General features: G+C 34.5%; 1 protein-coding gene across 2 annotated transcripts in view; it reads right to left on the bottom strand.

Moving 5' to 3' along the window:
• Positions 1 to 9,081: 9,081 nt before the first annotated feature.
• Positions 9,082 to 24,657, bottom strand: part of MBTPS2 (membrane bound transcription factor peptidase, site 2) — a 41,904-nt gene continuing 26,328 nt past the window's right edge. The window contains exons 6-11 of one of the 2 annotated variants that reach the window (XM_011378442.2): positions 22,103 to 22,221; positions 20,330 to 20,510; positions 15,405 to 15,499; positions 14,853 to 15,048; positions 13,118 to 13,193; positions 9,082 to 11,982 (exon numbers count right to left, since the gene is read on the bottom strand). In XM_011378442.2, the coding sequence (XP_011376744.1) occupies positions 11,760 to 11,982; positions 13,118 to 13,193; positions 14,853 to 15,048; positions 15,405 to 15,499; positions 20,330 to 20,510; positions 22,103 to 22,221 (890 nt within the window). In that variant the 3' untranslated portion in view covers positions 9,082 to 11,759. The remainder of the gene's footprint in view (positions 11,983 to 13,117; positions 13,194 to 14,852; positions 15,049 to 15,404; positions 15,500 to 20,329; positions 20,511 to 22,102; positions 22,222 to 24,657) is intronic. The other variant, XM_011378443.2, reaches the window with a different exon arrangement.

Genomic DNA, 24,657 nt, shown 5'->3' with positions numbered 1-24,657 from the left:
ACTTTGGCTCTAGATAGGGGTTTGGTTCTTGAGAGATTTTCATTAGAATCTTCTTGTTTTAAGGAGGATTTTCTTTTTCAAATGGAGAGGTGATAAAGAATGTCAGATATTAAATATCTTTAACTGTTTCAATTTCATTGAAAAATGAAATATGAAAATATCTGTCAAAGGGAAATTTAATAAATATCTGACACAAAATAGTTTCCTCCTAGACCGTATTCAAAATTTCCTTAGATCAGTTAAGATGTTTTCAGTTGTGAATAGCAACATCCGACTACAAACAGGGAGTTTATTGTCTTACCTAACAAGAAGTCGAGAGGTAGATGGTCATCCCAGGCTGAACTGTGTCACCAGTGAGCCGGGCTCTTTTTTTCCCTATATGTTGCCATCCTCAGCATATTCAGTTTTGTCTACTGTTTAATGGCTGCAGTAGGGCCTCCACAGTTCCCAGGGCTTATGAAATGACAGGAAGGAAGAGGTGGGAAAGAAAGTTCTCCTCAACTATCTTGCTTTTATCAAGATGGAAAAATCTTTCTAGAAGCCTCTAGAGAGAGTGCTGCTGAAAGGTTCATTGGCCAAACTTGGGCACATGGCCAGCCCTACTTGGAAGGAAGATGAGAGAGAAAGTATCTGGCAATTTTAGCCTCCGTTATGGGGAGCAGACCCTGCCAGACGGAGAAAGAGGGAGACGAATGGCTTTTGAGTAGGCGACCAAAAGAGTGTGCCAATTCATATTTTGGGAGAATATTCCTAATTTAAAAACCTGTGATATTACCAAAGTTCTAAGAGCATTCCAAGTAGCTGCCTCTTCTCTATATTTCCTGTTTTGACTTGACAATTTTAAATGGGCTCTAAGAAACCCAATTCAGCATGAGAAATATTTTATACTACATAAAACAACCACAAGTAGATTAAGGTAATAAGTAGGCTGTTTGAATAAAAGCCTGCTTGATTTCCATTTACTAAGGGAGATCTTCTGAAAACCTGTGTGTTGCTTTATGTCCACAGATCTTGCAGTGTTCAAAAAGATGTGCCAATGGCGTTCTTGCAGCAACATTAAGGAAAATCATTTAGTACCTTCTACAACTTTACTTTTTAGGTTGCATCCAGTTATTTCATACCATCACTCTCCAAAGTGTGCTAAAGGCCATGGCTCAGAACTCTCCCGGGGCAAATCCTTCAGTCTGCATCTCTTCTGGGTGCCTTGCTTGAAGAAGACTTAGGCCAATCCAAGAGTAGCGTTTCTAGGAGCAGGTGGCCTCTGATTTTTGGGCACACTCCTTTAATGTTCTGCTTCAAGAGTGGGGCCTGTGGCCCGTGGACCTGGATCAGCTCTTGCCAGACAAGGAGAGGTAGACCTTTCTGTTTTCTGGGGCTGCTCATAACTTGGCTATATTCCCTGCTGGGCTCCAAAGCCAGGTTTGCCTTTGAAGCTTTACTGCTATATAGGGGTAGAGGCCTGGGCATGCTAGTGAGAAGGGACTTGAAAGTCTTCACCTTCTCAAAGTCACTAGTGGGCGGCAGAGCTAAAACCTGGACCCAGAATATTTCTTTTTCTATTTCTCCTATTTTTATCCTTTAATGTTTATATGAATTATGTGATAATCAAATAGCATGACAAGGCTAATGTGTCTCTAGCACACTCAGATGACACCAAAGATTGATGACCAAGCATCTGAAAAGTTCATTCTTGCCATGTGAAGAGTCACTTTTATTTTTCTCAGAGGACAAAAAAAAATGACCAAACTCTCACTCAGCTCATATTACTAAAAGACAAGACCTTTTCATCTCTTTAAAGAATACTGCACATACATTTTTTACAGTGAGCAGGGAGCTAACTCTACATGCCTAAAATTCATGTGCCTGCCATGCTTCCAGCCTGGGGAAATGTCTCATGTCTGGCTCCCATTGCAATTGTAGAAGAAACAATTATGCTCATCCATCTCCTGGTCTCCAATAGCTGAGAATAGGAATTAGAGTGTACAAGAGAAGATAATTTTCTACTTTAGAGTGGCCCATATCCATCCACAAGAGAGCTCATTGAGCACCATTACGAACTAGGCATTATAGGGGTGGCCATACAGCACAGGGTCATGGCCCTCGAATTTATAATCCAGGAAATAGGACACATGTGATCACAGGTGAATGTCATGGGCACAAATGTTTATAAAACTTAAGGACACATGCTACAACATGGATAAACTGAGAAGACATTATGCTAAGTTAAATATGACAGTCACAAAAGGACAAAAATTGCATGCTTCCACTTAAATGAAGTGCCTAGGGTAGTTAAACTGATACAGAAAGTAAAATGGTGGTTGTCAGGGGCTGGGATGTAGGGGAATAGGGGGAGTAGTGTTTAATGAGTACAGAGTTTCAGTTTTGCGAGATGAAGAGTTCTGGAGATGGATGTTGATGATGGTTGCATAACAATATCAATGTACTTAATGCCTCTGGATTGCATATTTAAAATGGTTAAAATGGTAAATTTTATGTTATGTGTATTTGACCACAATTAAAAAAAAAAAACTGCGGAGAAATATCAAATTATGGTGTAACATAAAGAATATAAGTCTTGGGCTAAAAGAACCCAAGTTCTCATGCTTGCATTTCTCCTGTGTGATCATAGCTAAGCCATTTCATTTCCTTAAATTTCCTAACCTATAAGGCAGCGAAAATGATTGTAAGGTTATTGGGACAATTCAAAGAGGTAACGTATGAAAAAGCCACGTAGCTAAATGTGTGGTGCGGTACAAAAAAGTTGTTACTGTGGTGGTGATGAGGAAGGTTTCAAAAGGGCAAAGGGATTTGAATTCGTCCTGGAAGGGTAGAGAGTAACATTTATTGAGTGCCTACTGTGTGCCTCTCGGTTTACACAGCAAAGGTTTGAAGGCGTTATCCTTAAACACATGAAATTACGACATGGAGATATAATTTGCCCAAACCCAAAAAGCACCTCTGTCTTTCAAATTCCTCATTCTTTCCACTTACAGGAAGTTGTGAAATAAAAAAGTGTTGAAATTGGAAATAAAGTAGAAAATAAAAAAGTTGAGGTCATCGATAAATACAGAAGCAAGCTCTTTTTTTAAAAATCATTTTGAAATAATTTCAAACATGCTTCCAGAAGCATACAAAGAACTCCCTCATACTCACCATCCAGATTAAACAACTGTTAACATTTTGTCATATTTGCTCTGTTATCTCTCAGCTGTCTAAGAGTAAGTTTCAAACATCATACCCCTCTACTACGTCACAGAGAAAAATCTTTTCCTCTTCCCTCTTGGGTTAATGATTTGGGGCCCGCAAATTAAACTAACAAGACAGATAGCAAGGGAAACAAAAAACAAACCACATTTAATTACATAGCACAGAAGTTCACAAAGAAATGTGACTCAAGGAGGCCTTAGAATTTGGGGCTTATTCTACCATCTAACAGGGGATGGGGAGAGTCAGAGGGACCCTTCTGAGAGAACAAATGACTTCTTAGGAGGCGGGGAAGGCAGAGCACTTATGGAAAAACAAATGACTTTTTGGAAAGATAAAAGGGCCCTTAGGAGAATAGGTGGGAGATATACTCTCATGGTCTTCTTTCTAATTTTCTGAAGCTTGCTTCTGTTTCATCTTCCTTGCACTCTTTTTAATTAAATGCAGGTGTTCTTAAGAGCTCTATCCTAGGACACCTCTTTCCTTTTCATTCTTCTACATTCTCCCCAGACTATCTATCCACCTTCATGGGTTCGACTACATATTTGTGGTGCATCAGCTTGTACATGGTATTGCCAACTAATTTCTCCTGAGTTCCAGACCTGTACATCTAATGTCCCACCTGAATTCCTCCCAGGCATTTAAACTCACGAGTTCCAAACTGAACTGCTTCTTTTCTGAGGTCCTTTTGCTCTGTTAATGGCACCGCCATCATTTAATTGTTCAAGCCAGAAACCTAAAGTCTTCTTGAGTCCTTCCTGAACCTAAAGTACATATAACCATCAAGTACAGTGGATTGTACTTTTGAGTTTGTCCTCTACTCTTTCAATCTCTACTGCCACCATCCTATTCTATATCACCAGCATCTCTTGCTGAGGTGACTGAAATAGTCTCCTAACCAATTTCATTGCCTCCAGACTTGCTTCCTTCTAATCCATGCTTTACCTTCAGCCAAGGTGAGCCATCCAAAACGCAAATCTGATTATGGTCTTCTCTTGCTTGAAACTTTCAATGACTTCTTATTTGTGATTAGGCTAAATTCTACATCCTCCTTAATGTATTTCTAAGACTCGGCCTCTGCTAACCTTCTTAACTTAATCTCTTGCCACTCCATGCCTACAACACTTAGTAGTGTTCAACATGTATTTATTGTTTTAAAAATAAATGGTATTTTTTTCTTACAAAATGCAAAGGAAAAAATTGTCTTACTACTATATCCTCAGAGCCCAGAACAGTGAACAGAACACAGTAGATGTACAATAAATATTTCCTAAATGAATAAAAGAATATATTTATCAGTTCTAGTGACTGTAGAATGGGGATGAGCAATAAAAATGGAACCTTTTTAATCCAATAAGCATGTCTTAGAGTAGTATATTTACAAAAGTCATACTCTAAAAGTTGGTGAGTTCAAAAACCAAGTACAATGAGCTCAGAAGGAAAGTATTTTAAATAGAGGAAAAAAAGCAGTTAACTAACTTTTTTGAAACTGATCATTTATTATGAATAGAAAAAGTTGTTAAAATTTAACAAGAAATAAAATATAAATTCATGGTGTCCTCATTACCTCTTATTTTCATTATTTTAAATTATGACAAAAATTAATGCATATATTTGAACAAGTAATAAAGGAATGCTGTATTCTATACTTAGTCATTATATAACTAAATCAGATGAAGATAAGATACTTACTTTAAAATCAGGACATCTATTCCAAAGACACTTATTTTAACCCTTAAAGACTAATAAAACAATCCACAGAGAGAATTAAAGCTTGAAAATCTAAGAGGCAAAAAAATATTTTAATTAAGTTGCTGAAAACAGTACTCTTTAGATAATGATATATAAGGATAATCTCCAGATTGCTAATAAACATTGTTTAGAAATGAGAAATGCTATTTCAATAAAAACGAAACCACTTTAAGGAAAAAAAATAATTTAAAATATTCAATTAAAACATGTGAGATATATTTTCAATTCACTGTATTACTGAGTTGAAAAAGTAAACTGAGTTGCCTCCTATATAAATAAGGATGACTTATCAAATGAGAGATAATTTTACTTATATCTATTTTCTTCAAAAAATCTAAATTTATGCCTCTTCCTGACTGGTATGAAATATCTCTTAAGACTAACCATCTCCTTTGATTTGACTGGTTAATCATTTGGGGATAACAAAACAGAAAGTTATATCCCTACTGTGCACCAACATCAAAATATATTGCATGTAGATTAAAAGATTTGAATGTTAAAAAAAAATGAAATCATAAAGTTGTAAGAAAATGTTTGTGAATATTTATAAAATCTTGAGACTTGCAAAACATATCACCAAAGGTGAACAACATAAGGCAAGGAGTGACAGATCATAATATACAAAAATATAAAATAAGCATTATACTTAATTTTAATATATTCTCATGTAACAAATCAAATGGTAGAGCTGAGCAGTAATAATCACTTCCATGAAAAATGGACAAAGGATGGGGATAAACAAAAAAGAACAAAATGGCTAATACACTTAAAAATGTTCAATCTTTTTTCTAATCAAAAAGAAATGCAAATTAAAATGAGACACCACTTTTGCATACCCAATTATCAGAAAAAAATGGACACAACAAGGCAATATGTATATATAAAGCTTTGTTCACATTTCAAGACACCAGTTTTTCTTTTAGGATTATCTTGAATTTCTAGAATTATCAAAAAAAAATCATAGATACAAAAAAAGATTTAGCTATAAGGATATTCCTTACAGCTTTGTTTCTAATATTGTAAAATTGGAAATAATAGGGATTGATTAAATTATGGCATATTTAACACTGCAATATTATATAGCCATTAAAATAACACTAGATTGATAACATTGAAAAATGCTTGTAATACACTGCCAAGTTTAAAAAGCAGCTTACCAGTTTATCTATAATTTTATTTTTTCCAATACATTGCAATTTACTTTCATTTAACATGTTTTCTATAATGAAAGTGTATTTCTTTTCTAGTAAGAAATTGTTTTTCTATAAAGGCCAAAAAATTACATTATCTATCTCCTGTTCTGATTCTATAGTCTCCAAGCAAAAAAAGTATCCTGATTACGAACCCTTTTTTCCTAGGTATGTCCGCAACAGAAAAGGAATGTCCTGGACTGGAGAAGTTAACATACTGGAAATTGTAAAATGTTACTTCCCATTGTAGATTATTGGTGATATATAAAGCCCAGAAAGAAAATTAGAAGCAATTAAAAGATGGAAAGAAAGTGGCTGAAAAAGAAGAAAAGAATGCCAGGAATAAAGTATGAAAGTCAGGGACCTGTAAAAGAAGCTAAGGTATGGTCAAATGTGTTTGCAAACCCTTTGTAAAAATATGAGTCCTGAATGTTGAAAAGTAGTAAGAAGGTGATTATCACCGTAGGGAAGTATGGGCAAGGATGCAGATTTAAAAAAATCTATAAAAGAATGCACATTAAAAAAAAAGTTTAGCCTCTTTTCTAATTAAAAAAAAAAAATACAAGTTCAAATAAACGTGTTAAAAAGAGCTTATTTTGAAATACAATATTCCAGACTGTACACAGAGTATTGTCTGATTTAGTCCTCAAAATCCATCTTACCCTAAATTTGCTCCTATAGTGGTTTGTCATGGTGCCTCCTTCTGAGTTAAGATACTGTTTGGTAAGACCAGATTTAAATGCCTATATTACTACCAGTGAACACACCTGTGAACACAGGTTATTTTGAGCAAAAATCTTAGCCAACATCTTAAATATTACAATTTTAGGTTCATTTTGATAGGGGGAAGAAATGTTTAAAAGAGTCAAGGCTTTGGAGATACAGTGGACAACAAGAGCTAGCTTGAAGGCACTGGAAGCCAAGAAGACATAACAAAAGGAGGCAATATCTAATATTCACATGGACTGAGATATCAGGGCAAATTTGTCATAATTCTGCATTCAGGAAATAAGTAATAATGACTGGAGCATTCCAGGTACCATATTAAGAACTTTTTAAACTTTTATTTAACAATTTTCAAAGGAAAATACTATTATGACTGTTTTAAAGATAGTTCACTCTACGTAGAAAAATAAACCTGGATTTCCTACCTCACATCATATAGTCTAGAAATTAAAGGGCTCATTGTGAAAGTACAACTCTAAAGCAAATAGAAGTGTAGAATATTATTGTGACTTTGGGGTAGGTCAGAACTTTTTTAGGTAAGACCCACAAAATACAAACAATGAATCAAAAAATTAATGGATTTGACTATAGCAAGCTAATGATCCTGTTCAACAAAGGACCTAATAAATAAAATTTATAGATGGGCAATGGACTGGGAAAAAATATTTGCAATATCTAAAATGGACAAGAGATAGATATCTAGAATATGGGTTGTTCTGTAAATAGTTAATTAGTAAAGATTTTAGGTTTTGTGGACCAGGTGGTCTTTGTTGCAACTGCTCAACTCTGCTGTTGTAGCATGAAAGCAGCCACAGACACACAGCTGAACGAATATGACTGTGTTCCAACAAAACCTTATTTACAAAAATAGGTGGTGAGCAGGATTCGGCCTATAGGCTGTAGTTTGTCCACCCCTAATCTAGAATATACGAGAAATTCCTATGCATCAATAAGAAAAATTTAGGACACTAAATGGAAAACTGGGGAAAGAATATCAATAAGCAATTAGCAGAATAAAAAATCCAAATGGCTAAACAATGGCAAGAGCTGTTCAGTAAGAAAATTTGAAAAATAGTTAATAATAAGGGACAATTATTAAACATCCATCAATTTTTAGCTAAAGAAGACTAAGATACGAGAGTGTTTTTCTCTCTCTTTAATGAGAAATTAAATTACATCATATACCTGCTTGGTAATTAAAATGGCAGCTTCCTTTAGCTATTTTTCATACCTCCACTCTAAGTATAATCTATAGTAGCATTAAGTTATGAAATACTTTCCTTTCATTGAATTCATTTGTCACGGTCTGATAAAATATACAATGGATTATTCAAATTAGCATGGCATAAACAGAGTAGCTTGCAAATGCACTGAATAAAAAAGGCTTATTTTCTCAAAGAAAGTATATTGCATGTGTTACCTTAAAAATAAATTTGTTATTCAACTCTATTCCAGTGCTTAAAACTATTTCAGAGTTAAAATAGCTATGAAATAATGGAAACACTTTTCTTCCCAATCATTTATCACATGTTCATTTATCACGTTTATCACATGTTCATTTACTTAAAGCATATGTATACTATTGTTTGGTTACTTGTTAAAAGAAAAATAGCTTATATTGAATTGTACCTTTTAAACACATGAACTCTGTGTTATTTAATTATATCTCAATAAAACTGTTTAAAAAAAGATGGTATAGATATGCAGTCATCTAGTTTTATGGCTCTTAACTATAGTACAATGGGATCAGAGGCAAGAGGAAAGAGTGGATGTAGGCCAGCCTCTTTTACGTGGCCCTCAGTAACGGAGAGAGAATTAATAAGAGAGGCAGGCTCTGTGGACAAGGGAGGAGACACTAGGGCAAAAGGTCAAAAAGAATCAAATGTCACAGCTGAAATACTTTTCTTCCACGAATTTCTAAAAACATAGACTAACTTAAAGAAGACTTCCATCAGACCCTAAGGAAAGGAAACATGATAGTGCTCTTTATTCGTCTATAAACAGGCTATATCTAAAACAGTAGCAAGAATGCAGGAATCTCATTCAAAAAAAGACTTCTTTCCGTGACCTGCAGTAACTTTCACATACAGATTGCTTGAGTGAAAATGGAAAGCTGCTTTTAGAATCAAGAATTTAAAAACAGCTAAGATCATACTGTATGTAAAGGGAACAAATATTTTTTTAAAAAGACAACACACAGATGATGATAAAACAGAATGCTGGTACACATTTATTCTTTTATTGCTAAACATCAAATGCCAGCAACTATGGTATCTTCAAGTTAAATCCTAAGAATGAATTACAGCACAGTCAAAAGGTTTATAGAAAAAAGTATCTGTGCACCATTAGTATATGGACATTCAATAAATACCACAGGACAACTGATGACTGACAGCCATATATCCATGAAGCACATTTACAATTTACTATTAGAACAATGAGCTGTAAAAGTGATTATCGAAAGGTCAAGTTTAACTGCAAGTCTTTTCAAACAGATGCTGAAAAGAATATATACACTCTTTACAGATTGTAGGTGATTTTTAAAAAATCCTCCGAAGTGTAAACAATACAGAGTAGGAACACTGAAAATAAAGTTTTACTGTTGAACAAAGTGACAACAAAGAATGAACATTTTCTTCAAATCCTCAAAATAATTCATTTTTCTAATGCTCTAAAGAAACTCAAATGGATTATTTCCATAAAGATGATAATATACCTGGGACACACAGACCTTCCAAGTTATTTTTTTATGTTAACATATATTTACAGTAGTCAATACTTGTTATAGCTTACTTAAATAGAAACATGCTTTTCTAATCCATAAATAACGCTAATCATCATCTATTCAACCACATTTATTAAGTATTTATGATCTCTCATGCAGTGTGTCAGGGATGCAAAGATGAGTACGACATGGTCCTTGCTCTAGAAGTGCCCACAATCAAGCTGACGAGAACACTTAACATTCCTTCCTTTCTAACGTGGTGACGCCATTTTTATACAGACAGGACTAATCTGCTCAATATTCTAATAGAGTGGTTCCCAAATCCTGAGCCTGTGGAGCAGCAGATCAAGGTGTTTAAAAGCTACAAGAAAATGATGTGTTTGGGTTTTTCTTTTTTTCATCCAGAAAAATATGTTAATGGGTAAGATTTCTTCTATTAAATTTTTTCTCAGCTTTTAAAAAACTGACCTGCACATATACATTTTCATTAGTAAACTGCTTAGTTCATGCAATCGAATTATATAACGATGGCATTCCTCAAGTTCTACCTGAACAGGTCCGAACATAACTGTGCTAACACACTTTGATCCTGAACAACTGCCTACAAATAGAAAGAGTGTCTTTTTCCTGAGATAAACCAATATTTCGTATGGTTTAAGTAGTGGTAATAACTGATAACGAGTCATTAATCAAATGTTAAAATTACATTCAATTTCTGTTTAAGAAGGCAGGCAAACTTGTAATACAATCTAAAAAGTTTATTAAAAACGATTTAAAAGTTTTAGTGCCTGAACGGTAACTCAATGCTCTAAAAAAGGTGAACCCCATGGAATTCCTCATTTAGTGAAGAAGTGGATACATGACTGTTAGTGTTCTTGACTGTTATGAGAGAAGCATGCGTTTGTCATCAGAGAAAAGGATGCTCATATGTTTCTAAGACCAATTGCTTCACAGCGGCCTGTGGACATTCCAGATTTCCAGGGCTGCATCTCTAGTCCAAAAGACCTCCAACTAGGTGGGGGCTTTTCAGGGCACAAGAGTCAGTTCCCAGGCTCTGGCAAATCCATGTTTGTACTCACATGTAGCCATTCTCACTGCACTACCGAGTCTTCTGTGGACCCAAAGAGGTAGCTTAGGGGAAAGACGGAAAGCAAGGACTAGACGTTTTATTACGCAACACAGAGAAACATGGGAACTGCTGGTGAGGACAAAGTATGATTCAGGGCTTAAGGTAGTTAATTCTTGAAGACAGGAACCCAGGGGCTGTGGCCCCAGTTAGCCCTAGCACCACAAGAGAAAATGTCTACCTTGGAAGAGTCCCAAGCTTCAAAGCCCTGTAGAGAATAGTCACCAGGACTGCAGAGGTCCTGTGATGTGATCTGTCAGAAGACCCAGCTCAGTTCTGAGGTTTGATCCTAATTGCCTCAGCTCACATGCTGCAAATGGGAGACACTTTCTGCAGCTTACTCTAAATGTCAAGCTAAATGCTACTTTATGAGGGAATAGGGACATGTTATCAAAGAGGTAACTCTTATGGGGCAAAATGTGTCTGAAGATATTGTAGGCTCTACTTCCTACTTTATTTACTTATTTGGCATCATTTAACAAAGATTTTCCCTTTTGTGCCAGCAGATTCTTTTATAGAAGTTTATTAATTGTAATCAGACCTCAGTTGTCAGAGTACAAAATAATACACCATTAAATTTTAAAATACTTTTCAAACAAGACAAAGGGGAAGAGATATAGGCCAAGAAAATGCTCACCCTTCTACTTGGCCAAAGCCTGATCTTCTTCAAATCTATGCTTTTTCAAGAAAATTTCCCCTATTAATTCCAACTAATTCTAATTTAAACTAATTTAAACTAATGTGACATGACAGTCACACAAAATGGTTACACGAATCTGTATTTGTTTAGAAACTGTTTTACAAGCATCTGAAATTTGTAAGTTCAGTCTTTAAAACTAGAATGGATTCAAGAACTATACCTTGCATTTCTTCTATTTATCCCCCAACCCAGAGTTTGGATACTATGGATATAGGAGGAGCTTCAAGTTGTTGGCTAAAATGTAATTTTTAAGGAAACACTTTATATTTCATATCAAGTAACGGTTTTCTATATTGCCTATTGTAACTCGGAGATTCTGTCAGATGAGTGTGAATATTACCGTGCTGTAACCATCCAGAGTCCCAGGGTCACGTTGGCAGCCAAAAGTACACTGCCACCAAGCAAGATGAAAAATCCTATCAGATCTTTGACATCATTGTCTCCAATCACTGAGGTAAGGGTAGCATCCAGGAAAGAGTTTAAAATCCACTGTCCATCCAAAGCAAAGCAGGGCACTGCATTCACAATAGCCAGAGCTCCGGAGAGGGAAATCAGGTACCTGGTTAAAATCAGTTAAGGAGCTGACAGTGGAAACTGTGGAAACCACATTCTTAGCGGAAAACACTAAGTGGAAAACACTGGGAGTCAGAAGATATTTGACTAGGGCTGGATTTGAGATTACAATTGACTTTCCTTCTTTTTCTGAATCTCTGCCGACCAGTACAGGCTATTCATTCTTAGATCTCTAGTATTTAAAACAAATTAACTATATTATTTCAAAGTTCAAAAACCTTGACTAGAAAACTAAAGGCCAATCATTTACAAACTAAGGCAATCTATATATAATGAACTCCTAGGAAGACTGTCTTTCTAATTCTTTAATGATACAAAAAAAAAATGTGAAAGGAATAGGAAATAAAGGAAAATTATTTTTTTGACCCTTATGAAGTATTGCTCTATATTAGGAAATAAAGATTTTGGCCCTGTGAACTCTATTTTGTCGTCATCTATAAGGTTATAGTGTAGATCTGAGACAAAGCTGCAATCTACAAGATATAATCTTGATTATACGCATTTTTTAGTAACTGCTCATTTGTTTTCTATTTCATTTTCTTGCAAATCATTGAGGAAATTAAAAAAGATTTTAAAGTGATAAAAATAAAGAGCCCTTCCAAACTGTTTAGTTTCCTCAATTTCTAAATAATAATCATAAAAAAATTTTTCATCTTGTATATGCTATATGATAACATGCTAAAGAACGTAAGATATTTCATCCTCTGAATCCCTATTTTAGTAGTGAAACCAGTTTGATTTCCCTTATGCATTCCTCCATTTGTTCAGTGCTAACAGGCTCCGAAGGGGCAGAATTCATCACCTCATCTCACTAGTAACTGAAGTTTTCATCCTTTATGAACTTACTAGGAGCTTTTAGACCTGTCAATTCAACTCTCAATTTGTATCCTGGGTTTCTTCCCTTTCGTATCTTAACCTTTCTCCCTCCCTGATCAATCTCTCTCTACTTTGGCTTCTTCTCTCCTAGGTAAAATCTGATCTTTTTCAACTTTAAAGTCTCTTTTTTAGTTATTAGAAATTAATTGATAGTTGTTAAGGTCTATGCATGCTCTATTCAAGATAAGTCTGATCAAGTTCCAAATAACATACTTTTAAAACATTTTCCACACCAGAAAGGATACTTGACAAATGTCTCCACAACCACAGGCAGATCTATGCTTAGAAAGTTAAAACGTGGGATAAAACTGGTGATGCTCACTAAAAAAGAAAAATAAAGAATAATGCACATTACTTATACAGATAAACAATTGCATTATGAATTTTACCATATGGTCAAAAATTGGGCTAGCCTATTAAATTGGTTGAGAAAGCCCTTCCCGAGCATATGCAGGCAGGCTATGACCGACAGATAAAAACAATCGATTATTCTAGAACATCCAATAAAAATAGTGTAATACAGAAATTCATGTCCCAGTGTACTTATATTTTGAGGTGAGAATAAGTTAAACTGACTACATAACACATATGAATATCAAATACAGAGACTGACTTTAAAAATATAGAATTTACATCAAAAGCGTTCTTACCTTTTCAAAGAGGTATAAACCTTAAAATCACATTGACTCCAATTATTATGCCATTTAACCTCTTCCTGGTCTTGGTTTTTTTCCTTCATTGCTAAAACAAAGCTTAAGGCTAGAGAATTTTTATGGTCTCTTCCACTCTGTGGATTCCATAATCCTATTTTTGTTCAAAACATTTAAAAACTTTCCTATACTAGGTCGAACCCACGGTACCCATTTCTGAATTACTCTCAAATGGGACATTTCTTCCTTTGTTGATGTATTTAATATTTGTGCACTACAGTCACTCGGTGTGAAACTCAAAAAAAAAGAATGACCCAGGTTGTATGACTATGAAGCAATGAGAGCCTTTTGAAGAGTAATATAAAACCTACATGACCATCAACTAATGAATAAATAAAGAAAATATGCTATGTCCATACAATAGAATATTATTTGGCCATAAAAATGATGTACTGGAACATGCTACAACATGAAACTTTAAAAATATTATACTAAGTGAAAGAAGCCAGTCAAAAAATATTCTATTTATATGAAATGTGAAGAATAGGGAAATTTATAGAAACAGAAAGTAGATTAGTGAGTGCCAAAGGCTGGGGGATGTTGGGGAGAAATAAGGACTGACCGTTTAATGGATATGGTGTTTTTTTGGGGGGTGAAAATATTCTGGAACTAGACTGTGGTGATGGTTGCACAACACTGAATATATTAAAAACTATTGAATTATATGCTTTAAAAGGGTGAACTGTACATGAATTATATTTCAATAAGTTATTTAAAAACAAAACATAAAAAAATCTTGTATAATAAAATGAGTTAGACTATACGATCTTCAGCCATTTGGAGAAGCTATATATTTTATTTAGCCCAATCATGTTGCAGCAAAACAATTACGCTGGCCTGATTTTGAAGTTATATTCATATAAAATTCATGTGTCATGTACAAATTACTTTATAGTCATATTCCTATGATTCCTGGCATTCTCTGGGGTATGCTGCTCTTGTCACTGTTTTGGGAGCTTGGATAAATTTAATAAAGTCTCATAAAATATCTGAGAGATCATTTCTGTGACTTGGGCATAAATGGGGGGAGAAGGAAAAATGCATTACTATCCAAAGGCAGACATGGGATTTGGCTCAATCTTGCTCCATAATTTCAGATTATTTTCCTATAGCCTAAATTTTATTTAATGTTTAAAAGCAAGTCAATGAGACTTTGAAAAATGATCAAATTTTTAATTAATAAAATTAATGCATAGATTTATGCTGAGTTTCTACCACAGAGAACACATTTCACGTTAATGGTTTTCTGAGGGTCTACTACAATACCCACCTGTGTAGTGAAGGTGCAGTGGATGTCCCACATACAACATATCGATCTGAGGAGGGTGTTTCACTTTTATTAAGCGAGTATGAGTTTCCAAAGAAGGTACTATGCAGAAACTTGAACTTGAGCTTGTTTTACAATCCTTATTGGTTCTACAAACTTGGGTGGCTTCAATTGCTTTCCGTGCAGGTAGACATGTATGCTACAAATAAAATATTAATTAGCCAATACTAAAAATGATTTATTAATAAGAAAAACAACAAGTTACAGTCCTTCAGTATCATTCATGTCACCTAGCATATTAGCAAAGAAGTTCATGTAAAAGAAATGCCATTTATGTGCACCTAATAGAAATTAGATTCAAGTATTCACTTCGCTTTGGCCTAATAAGATCTTACCACTATAAATTTTTGAAGATTCTTAGATGAAATATGACATGTGAAATGTAGAGATTTTAATAAAATGATATAAAGCAAAGGGAGTTTTCGTAGATTCCATTTTAACTCTATCTGCTTATTTTATAATAATTACATCAGACAAGCAGGAGAGATAACTTACCAAACGCTTATTAAAATTATTTCTGTAGGAAAAGCACACATCTGTGAGGCTTTGATTGTTACAGCATTCAGTCGAACCATCTAGCCGTTTGTATGCTAAAGAGAAATAGTTTATTAGAATCTGTTATATAGAAGTACATCTATAATAAAAATTTTGCTTTCAAGATAAAAATGGTAAGTAAAATGTATATGAATTCAGGAACAACATTATAATTCAGAGTTCAGCTTGATGGTTACTCACTGCAGAGTTTGATTTAACATTACAAAAAGATATTATGTCCAATTTGAAATCAAGAAGCAGCACTTACCCTAGGTTAGCTGTCTTCATATAAACTTACCCACTCATAAAGCTGGAGCTCCAGAGTCTCAGTAGGTTTTGCAATAACTCCAGATGGTCAAGCACAAATATTTAATGAGCCACTACTAGCTGTCCTATTGCTACTTATCCATATCATTAACTGAGCTCCTGCGCTGTGGTGTTAGCAAACAGAGGAGGTCAGAGGATGCCTAAGAGACTCTCATCCTTAAGGAAATCCTTATGATATCAAATACCTATCCAGGCTTACTTTAGGGCTTTCTTCACAGAATCAGGGCAGCCCGATTTAACCCCAAAGATGGGCACATATTTGCCTGCATACTGATAATCTGGTTACCATTTTTGGAAGACAAGAGAAACAGGACAACTGTTTATTCCCACTATTCATTTATTTTTTAAAGTTCTTTGGTAGACTGCTTCACTGATATCTGGAGCAGAATAAAGAAGCTAAATCACTGGTATAGGTGGAACAAAAAATTATTTCTGTGTATTTTGGAAGGTTATCTGCATTCAGCATATCAAACTTGTATAGCATAAACTGATGTATGCCAAGGACCAATTAAGCTTAGAATCTTATATTCGTACAACCATACTCAGATATGCTGAGAAAGACAGACTCAAGAGCAAAGTTACTACAGTACCACACACACAAAAAAGTGTTTTCCAGTACTATAAAAAGCCTATTACGAGAGTGTCTTCAAGAGTACAAACATGAAAATGTTAGTTGATATGCAATATATTTTTATAAGAACTTTGTATTTCAGCCAAAGGTTTTTGTTTGTTTTTAAATAGTTTTTTTTTTTTTAACTACATTTTATTAAGGAAGATATTTTGTATTGGCTACATGGGATCTCCCCTAGACACCGTTGCTCTCCCTCCTTGGCCAACAGAAAGTGAAGAACAAAACAGAGGTGAAGCAAACTAACCAATCTATCGATTTATCCTCTGCATTGGTTGACTGTATGGGTAGTTTTGTTTCCTTATCATAACTGAATAGGTATTAAATTGTGGGTGACAAGTCATATTTAAAATGCGAAAGCGAACTGTGAATACCTAATGGCACTGACAAACCTGTGCCTATAATCACTCATCAGCCCTAATGATAAAGTATAAAGTAAAAAGTTGTTTAGAATTTTTTAAAAAATTGATCCAGGCTAAAACTGAGTACAAGTCTTCCTTACTCAAGGTAATGCTTTCAGAAAAAAGAATTTTTTTCTTTTTTCAGACTAGTTCTTGTCTGTAACTTTTGGTTTCTTCAAATCACTAAGTGGTGTATGGACACCTGGCAATCCTAAAAGCAGAGTCTTGAATGTGAATGGGGAAAGTTTTTGTTTTCTGTTCTGGGCAGGAATGAGACCAGAGATCTATTCCAGGTACAAAGGGCTCACCCAGTGTCCTTTTTGTGGCTTCTGGAAAGGCCGCTCATTCTCTAACAAGTGGATGGGATAAGCTCCTTAGTCTTGACCCATGCACCAAGGGCAGAGCTAGAATTAAACCAGCTTTGGCTGTTGGTAACATTCCTAATTTAGCAGGTTAATGTTTAAAAATCTAAAAAGAAAGCATTAACAAAAGAAAAAAACAGGTCTCAACAATGTTGTAAAATGTGGTCATTTCAGGTAGATTAACCACATTTTTCTAATTTGCCAGAAATCTACCTGTTAATATTTTATGGAGAACATCTAGTCTGCTTAATTAATATCTTAGAGAATATCTTTACAAATTTAACAATACTCCTGGGAAAGTCAGGGTATGAAATAAGAGACCAGAAATGATTGGTTAGGTTAGCTTATGAGCACTCCCAGAGTCAGAACTTTCCAAGGTGGTTTTATTGTTTTGAAGTGCTGTAAATTCTTAGAATTTTGCATACATTATGTATACTGAATTCCACTCTAAATTAAACATGAATCCATTTTGGATTATTGGTCACTTTATATTGCTATATTTAGCTCTATCTTTCTCCTCCATTCATAATGAAGGACAAAAAAGGTACCTATATATATATAAAATACTGTCGGTCTGTAGCTTTCTTAAATGTCAATAGCCCCAGTGGTCACATATGCCATTAAAATTAATCTAGTATATATTTTCAATTACATTTACAGTCATTAAGATCCCTGTAAACTGGCTAAGTATATGCATTCAATTTAAAAATGGTTAAACAGAGGTACAGGTTTATCAGATATAGTGATCATGTAAAATCAACATGTATTGTAATATAGTCGCTTCTAAGGAGATGAAATAGATATTGAAGAAGAATCATTTTGGAATTGATTTTTTATTAGTGTGGAAAAGTAATATCCACTTTAGGTTTTTAACCCATTTCCTGTTTAGAAAAAAAAGTGCAGCTCACTGCCAGTGTTGATTTTATATAAACACGCTCTTTGAGGCTGAAGCTTATCTGACTGGTTTTCAATATGAAAATAAAATATAAAAATTGTTCTTGGAGTTATTTCTAAACAGAACATCTCTAATCCTAATGTAACAGAAATGTATATGGTGATCAGCATTTAAAAATTTTTTTCACATGGTAAATTCCAAAGCATGGACCAACACAAGCGGAACATTACATTCCGCACAAAAATATCACCACAAACTTTGGGGGTAAGGTTAGGACTGTAATGTGTGAGTTATCTCAGAGTAAATGCTGCAGCCGCAAAGGCTGTCAGTGAGTATTCTTGAGACAAACAGGAAATTGGTTAAACAAATATCTACAAAATATAGTATATGACCCGTAATAGTGAAATACTCAAAAAGTTAATAAGGGAAGTGTTTCAGAGTATTTCAGGGAAAATTTTCATTCCATTCTGACAGGAAAAGGACAAAACCTTAAACATGTGAAATGCAGATATCCTAAACAAAACAATCCTATTGGAGAGAACTTTATTTTATTACTGTGTTATTTTGGCTTTTGTAATTCAATACAGATTATACCAAATTTAGAGAAACTGGAGGAAAATGATAAAAGACTTAAGAAGCGTGCAATAATGAATTACTTCTCTTAGAGAAGAACACATTGTGGGTTACGTACCAACCTTCTGTCATCTAGAAGACAGTTAAGTGGCTCTTGAGAGTAGGAAAAAATAACAAGTATTCCAATCTTAAAGAATCAGATTAGCCCACTGAACAATCTTCACATCACCACAAGGGAGATGACCAGACACCGTGTGCCTCCTGATATGATGTGGTAGAAAGTACTGAGTGCTACCTAGAAGTATTTCTCCTGCTCCCCAAATGGATCCTGAATCTAATCAAGCCTCTAGACCTAATTACCATTTATAGGATATTTGGATGAACGTCTGAACATGTTAATGACATCAAAAAGATAAGATAAAACCAGACAAATCCAGAATATGGGAAATCTGACAAAACAGATGACTCAGTTTCTTCAACAAACAAGTGATAGTTAAAAAAAAAAGTAAGGAGGAATTGTTACAAGTTAAAATTGAAACTGAAACTTAAGAGACATACCATCCAACTGAAACAAACCAACTAAGAAAAAATGATTAGGGAAAAAACAAAACAAGGAAAAAAACAGGGAAAACCAACTAGATATTAGAAATTATCACTGATTTTGTTAGGTGTGATAACAGTACTGTGGTCATGTTTTAAAAGTCACCATCTATTAAAGACATGCTGAAGTTTAAAGATGAAATGCTAGGATGCCTGGGATGTACTTCAAAATACTCTCCCCAAAAGTGAGCCGATTGAAAGAAAAAATTGGCAAAATATTGATAATTACTAAAGTTGGGAGAAGGATGTATGAGGTTTCATTTATACTACTCTCTTGACTTTTATGTACATTTAAAAACTTTTAGCAATAAAGTTCTTAAAAATGGGTTAAATGTGCAAAATTACATTTGAAAAAATTCAAAAAATCAGTACTGCTTTGCCATCAGTGTACACAGTACTTTAGTAAAGTTATTCTTGATGATTAATCATACTTCCTAAGCCTAGTCGATATGGACAAGTATCCAGGACATTTCTTAACTTAAAGATATAGTCTGTGAGCATAATTTGTATTTTCCAAGCCTTTCAATAATTTGGGCCCTCATAATTTTGTATAGAGAAGCTGATTTTTCAGAGCTGAAAAAACTCAAAATAAATTTGGCAGCTTCTGAGAATAAACTTGCTGTGCCTTGCCACCTGCTACACAGAACAACAGACCTGACTTCAGGGGGTATTTTCAGAAGCCAAGATGACTTCCTTTGGGTGCCTGCCACATAAAACAATTTGATCCCAAATAGCGTTGGACATGCCACCATCCATACAGCACAGGAGTATTTAATTACTGGAATTTAGTTAATTGGTTATGGTTGAGCTTGAATGCTGACTTAAGTTTTTTTTTTTTTATGTAGAAAGAATTAAATACTAGAATCCTGAAAGTCAAATATATTATGAAATTAGAAGTTCAACAACAATATGTAATAAAGGCAACATGTATATTAGTATCCAACTTACCAAGAATGTTTACTAATTAGGGCCTATTAGTATTTTACTGATTTGTTTTAAAGAAATTGGAACAAAACAAATCTATAGATATAATCTAAGAATTGGTGGATGGCAAGTACTGCTGCCTGAAGTGTTATATCATACTGAGGAAATATACACACCTCTAACTGGGAAGCTTAACTGTTGTAAAGTTGTCGCACTTATGCAGTAACCAATTTGGGGTTCATAGGCGATGGTATCTAGACATTCATTCCAATCTTGTACATTAGTAACAGGGCAATCCTGTAGATGGGTGACAAGGTCTCCCACAAAAAGGCCTCTGGGTCCAATGGCAGGTGAGTCCTTGGGAAGAGAGCAAACCAAATCAGATAACGTGTGAAGATAAGCTATGATTAATTTGAGTAAATAACAGTTAAAGACACTGAATTAAGTATAATATTTTAAATACAAAAAGCTTTGAATCTAAAATGTATAGTCCTAGAAAATTAACAAAACAAAACTGAATACTTATAGTTGCTTTTCCTACTTCTCCAAGATGTTGAATTTTTTGCAACTGAAAAACAAACACACTTTTAGTCTTAACAGCCAATTGTTAAGATTAAAAATCATAGTTTTTCAAAACTATTAATGTTTTGTGTAAGTAGTCATCAGAATGCCTTCATTTTCCTATATCTTCAGTGGACAAAACTGTAAGATAAGTCTGTATCTAGACAGAGTCCAAATACGCACACAAGGCTGTCTGTACAATGAATATGTGAGCCAGATGCTCACGAGGTAATTTTCCTCTTCCCCAAGTCTGAATAGAAGGATTGATGCTATCACAGTAGTTACTTTCTAAGGGAGTGAAATATAGAGTTGAAGACATAAGATCCCACGAAATGTTCTGGCTGTCTAGCCTAGGTTTCATCTTTCTTACTTCTTAGGAGTAAAGATATTTGACTTAAAAGCAGTCAGATATGTTTTTTATATTTATAAAAAATGCATCATTTACCTTTACTGTTTATTTATCAACAAACTACAGGTAGAAAATCTTGATACTATCTTTGTAACTGAGAACAGAAACAATTTTTGGTATTTTAAAAAAAGCTAACATTTTTTACAAAACAATTTTTTTGACTAGAAAGGATTACCAATAATTTTTTCAGGAGAAACTAGGCATTCTATGTATGAGGAAATCCTGAATAAGTTTCTGACATAAAATGCTAAGTGTTGCTGGTGGAAATATAAATTAATACAGCCACTATGGAAAACAATATGGAGGTTCCTAAAAAAATTAAGAATAGTACTACCATATGACCCAGCAATCCCTCTTCTGGGCATCTACTCCCAAAATTTGAAAATATTTATCTGTAAAAGATGTATGCACTCTGATGTTCACTGCAGCATTATTCACAGTGGCCAAGACATGGAAACAACCAAAGTGCCCTCTGATAGATGACTGGATAATGATGTGGTACATACATACAATGGAATATTACTCAGCCTTAAGAAAAGATGAAATACTGCCATTTACAACATGAACGAATCTTGATATAATCACACTAAGCGAAATAAGTCAGACAGAAAAAGTTGAGAACCATACGATTTCACTTATATGTGGGATATAAAACTGAAAGCAACAAATGAACAAGACAAAGAAACAAAAACACAAAGACACAGATAAAAGTTTAGTTGTCATCAGGGGGAAAGGGGAGGAGGAAGGAGGAAGGTACATAGAGCAAAAGAGGTCAAACATGGTGACAGAAGGAGATTTGACTTTGGGTGGTAAACACACAATGCAATATACAGATGATATATTATTGAACTGTACACTTGAAACCTATATAATTTTATTAATCAATGTCACCCCAATAAATTTAATTTTAAAAAATAAAATAAAATGCTAAGTATTACACCATAAAATCTGGTGAATGTCCAAATAATCCATTATTTACCTCAGCAACTTCAGTGATAAGCACTCCGACTCCAGTGTAGTAAAAGGGCAAGAGAATTACAGGGAGGAGAACAAGAGCTAAAATACCCAGGAGTGCAAGGACAAAATTATGCCAGATACCTGAAAAGAGAAAAAAAGGGATAAGCTCAACCAGGGACTGGAATGATAAGGTATTTGGACTTCACAACACCTGGGCATTCTGATAAATTAGAAGAAACCAGAAGAAGCTGTGAGGCAGATAGAGCTACTTATTAGTACAGAAGAAAGATGTTCAGTTAAAGGCCTCTTCCATTTCAGATATTAAAATGTAAAATAAGCATGTTAATATCATATTAGGAAGACCACATGTTAATATGATTTAACACTAATAAACTATATTCTATTATGCACTTACCTTTATATATATATATATATGTATATATAACACATAAATAGAATATTTTCTTTACCCTTTTTTCAGAAAATATATACATTATTAATGTAAACATACTTGTGATCTTTGAAAAGAACTTCAGAGCTATTCAAATAAAAGCTAAAATAAAAAAACATTCTTGCTGAACTGGGGCATTGAAATTCAAATGGTATTTGGAGAGAGATTGTTTTAAGAATTAAAGTATTATGGAGCATATTATTAGTGTATTGAGTAGAGTATGTATCTTACATTATCAGATTATAACCATCTCCATCATATATACAGAGACTGTTAGGTGAACCCAGTGGTGTGCTGGAACCAGCCAGAGCTGACTATGTACATGCTTTACCAATTCCTTCTTCAGGGACTTAGGACTGGCACCTTGAAATTGGCCACGGTGGGACTACACTTTTACAAGACAGAAACCAGCAAGTGCTACACATCAGAGCTTGCCCCCTTCCCCCAGAGCCAGGTGGTAAATGCACACTAGCATACCACTATGTAACCCCTCCCCCAATACTAAACTTCCCTTCTACCAGTTTTCTTGAAAGGCAGAATGGGGGCACTACTAGCACTTTGAGCAGTGGGATTCTTAGTAAGTCCGTCCCTTACATTACAGGATATTTAGCATTCCTGGCTCCATCCACTAAATGCCATTAGTACTCTCCAGTCATGAGACAACCAAAAAGAATGCCCCCCTCCAAATTCCAGATACTCCCAGGAGGGTGATAGCACCAGTGGTTGAGAACCAATGTTCTATAATGAGAAATGTAACCTAAAAACATTTCCCAGATTCACAGGAAGCTAAATATTGTCATATGACTGTTTTGGCCAACAGGATGAGAGTGGAAGTGATGGAGACAGCTCTGTCAATGTAACTATATGATGGAGCTAAACCTGAGTCTTTAATATAGAAGCTACATATTGGGAATAGTAGATAGCTTACGAGACAAAAGGCCTGAGCCCTTCAAATCATAGAATTATCATATCAGCACTGTATTACTTACTACAGCAGGAAGCTGACTATGGTCATACGACTGTTTTGGCCAATAGGATGAGAGTGGACGTGATGGAGACAGCCCTGTCGATGTAACTACATGATGGAGCTAAACCTGAGTCTATAAACAGAGAAGCTACATATTGGGAATAGTAGATAGCTAACAAGACAGAAAAGGCCTGAGCCCTTCAAATTATAGAATTATTGTATCAGCACTGCACTACTTACATTTGGACTGTTTTGAGAGTTTGAGTTTATTTTTTAGCTATTACAGCAGCTAAACACCTAGCTAATACATGTTACACATACCATATTTGCATTGTAAGATACCCCCCATTCTTTTGAGTGTTGTAAGTTGTTAAATTCCAGAAGTATCCAGAGGAAGTCTAGTCCAGGACATACTGGGTAAACAATCTTTTCTGTTCTATATACAGACAGATCTTCAAAAAACAGCAATGGTATCAAACTCAGAAACTATATTTTGCTTTTTCATTTATATATTTTGGACTTTTCCCTTCTCTATATATTCATATCCTATTTCTTATATCCACTACAGAGTACAAGGGAAGTATTCAGTTGAATGATTATTTATAAGCCAATGTTTAAAAAAAATAAGTCCCTACTAATGATCACTTAGGCTGTTTTAACTTTATACAATGCTGCAACAAAGTTTTGCTCATATTTTTATGCATCTAAATATGCACCTGTGAAGGCATAGAAAATTACATAGAAATGGAATTGTAGGATCAAAAAATATGTGCATTAAAATTGATCTCCAGTGAGTTTGCATTGTTTTCTCATAACTGCTGTATTTCCCCACCTTTTAAACAATACTGGATGCTATCATTTTAGACTTTGCTATCTGCTTGGTGAAAAGTAAAATCTCTTTTGTCTTAATTTCTATTTCTTTAATTATGAGTAAGACTAAATATTTTTGTTTTTTAAAAGGTCATTTCTATTTCCTTTGAGAACTATTTCTATCCGTACTGTTTACATTTTTTGACTGGTTTTTTTTTTACTACTTTGTATATATTATGTGTCATATATACATTGAGAAACTTGGTCTTTTTTAAGAAGTATTATAACTTTTTCTTTAACTGAGCATGTGTTAAGATATCTGTGTTGTTTGGCTTGGTTTATAGTTTTG

The sequence above is a fragment of the Pteropus vampyrus genome, unplaced genomic scaffold (genome assembly GCF_000151845.1).
Source record: "Pteropus vampyrus isolate Shadow unplaced genomic scaffold, Pvam_2.0 Scaffold339, whole genome shotgun sequence".
In the NCBI taxonomy this organism is placed as follows: Eukaryota; Metazoa; Chordata; class Mammalia; order Chiroptera; family Pteropodidae; genus Pteropus; species Pteropus vampyrus.
This window is presented reverse-complemented; position numbering and strand designations above follow the sequence as displayed.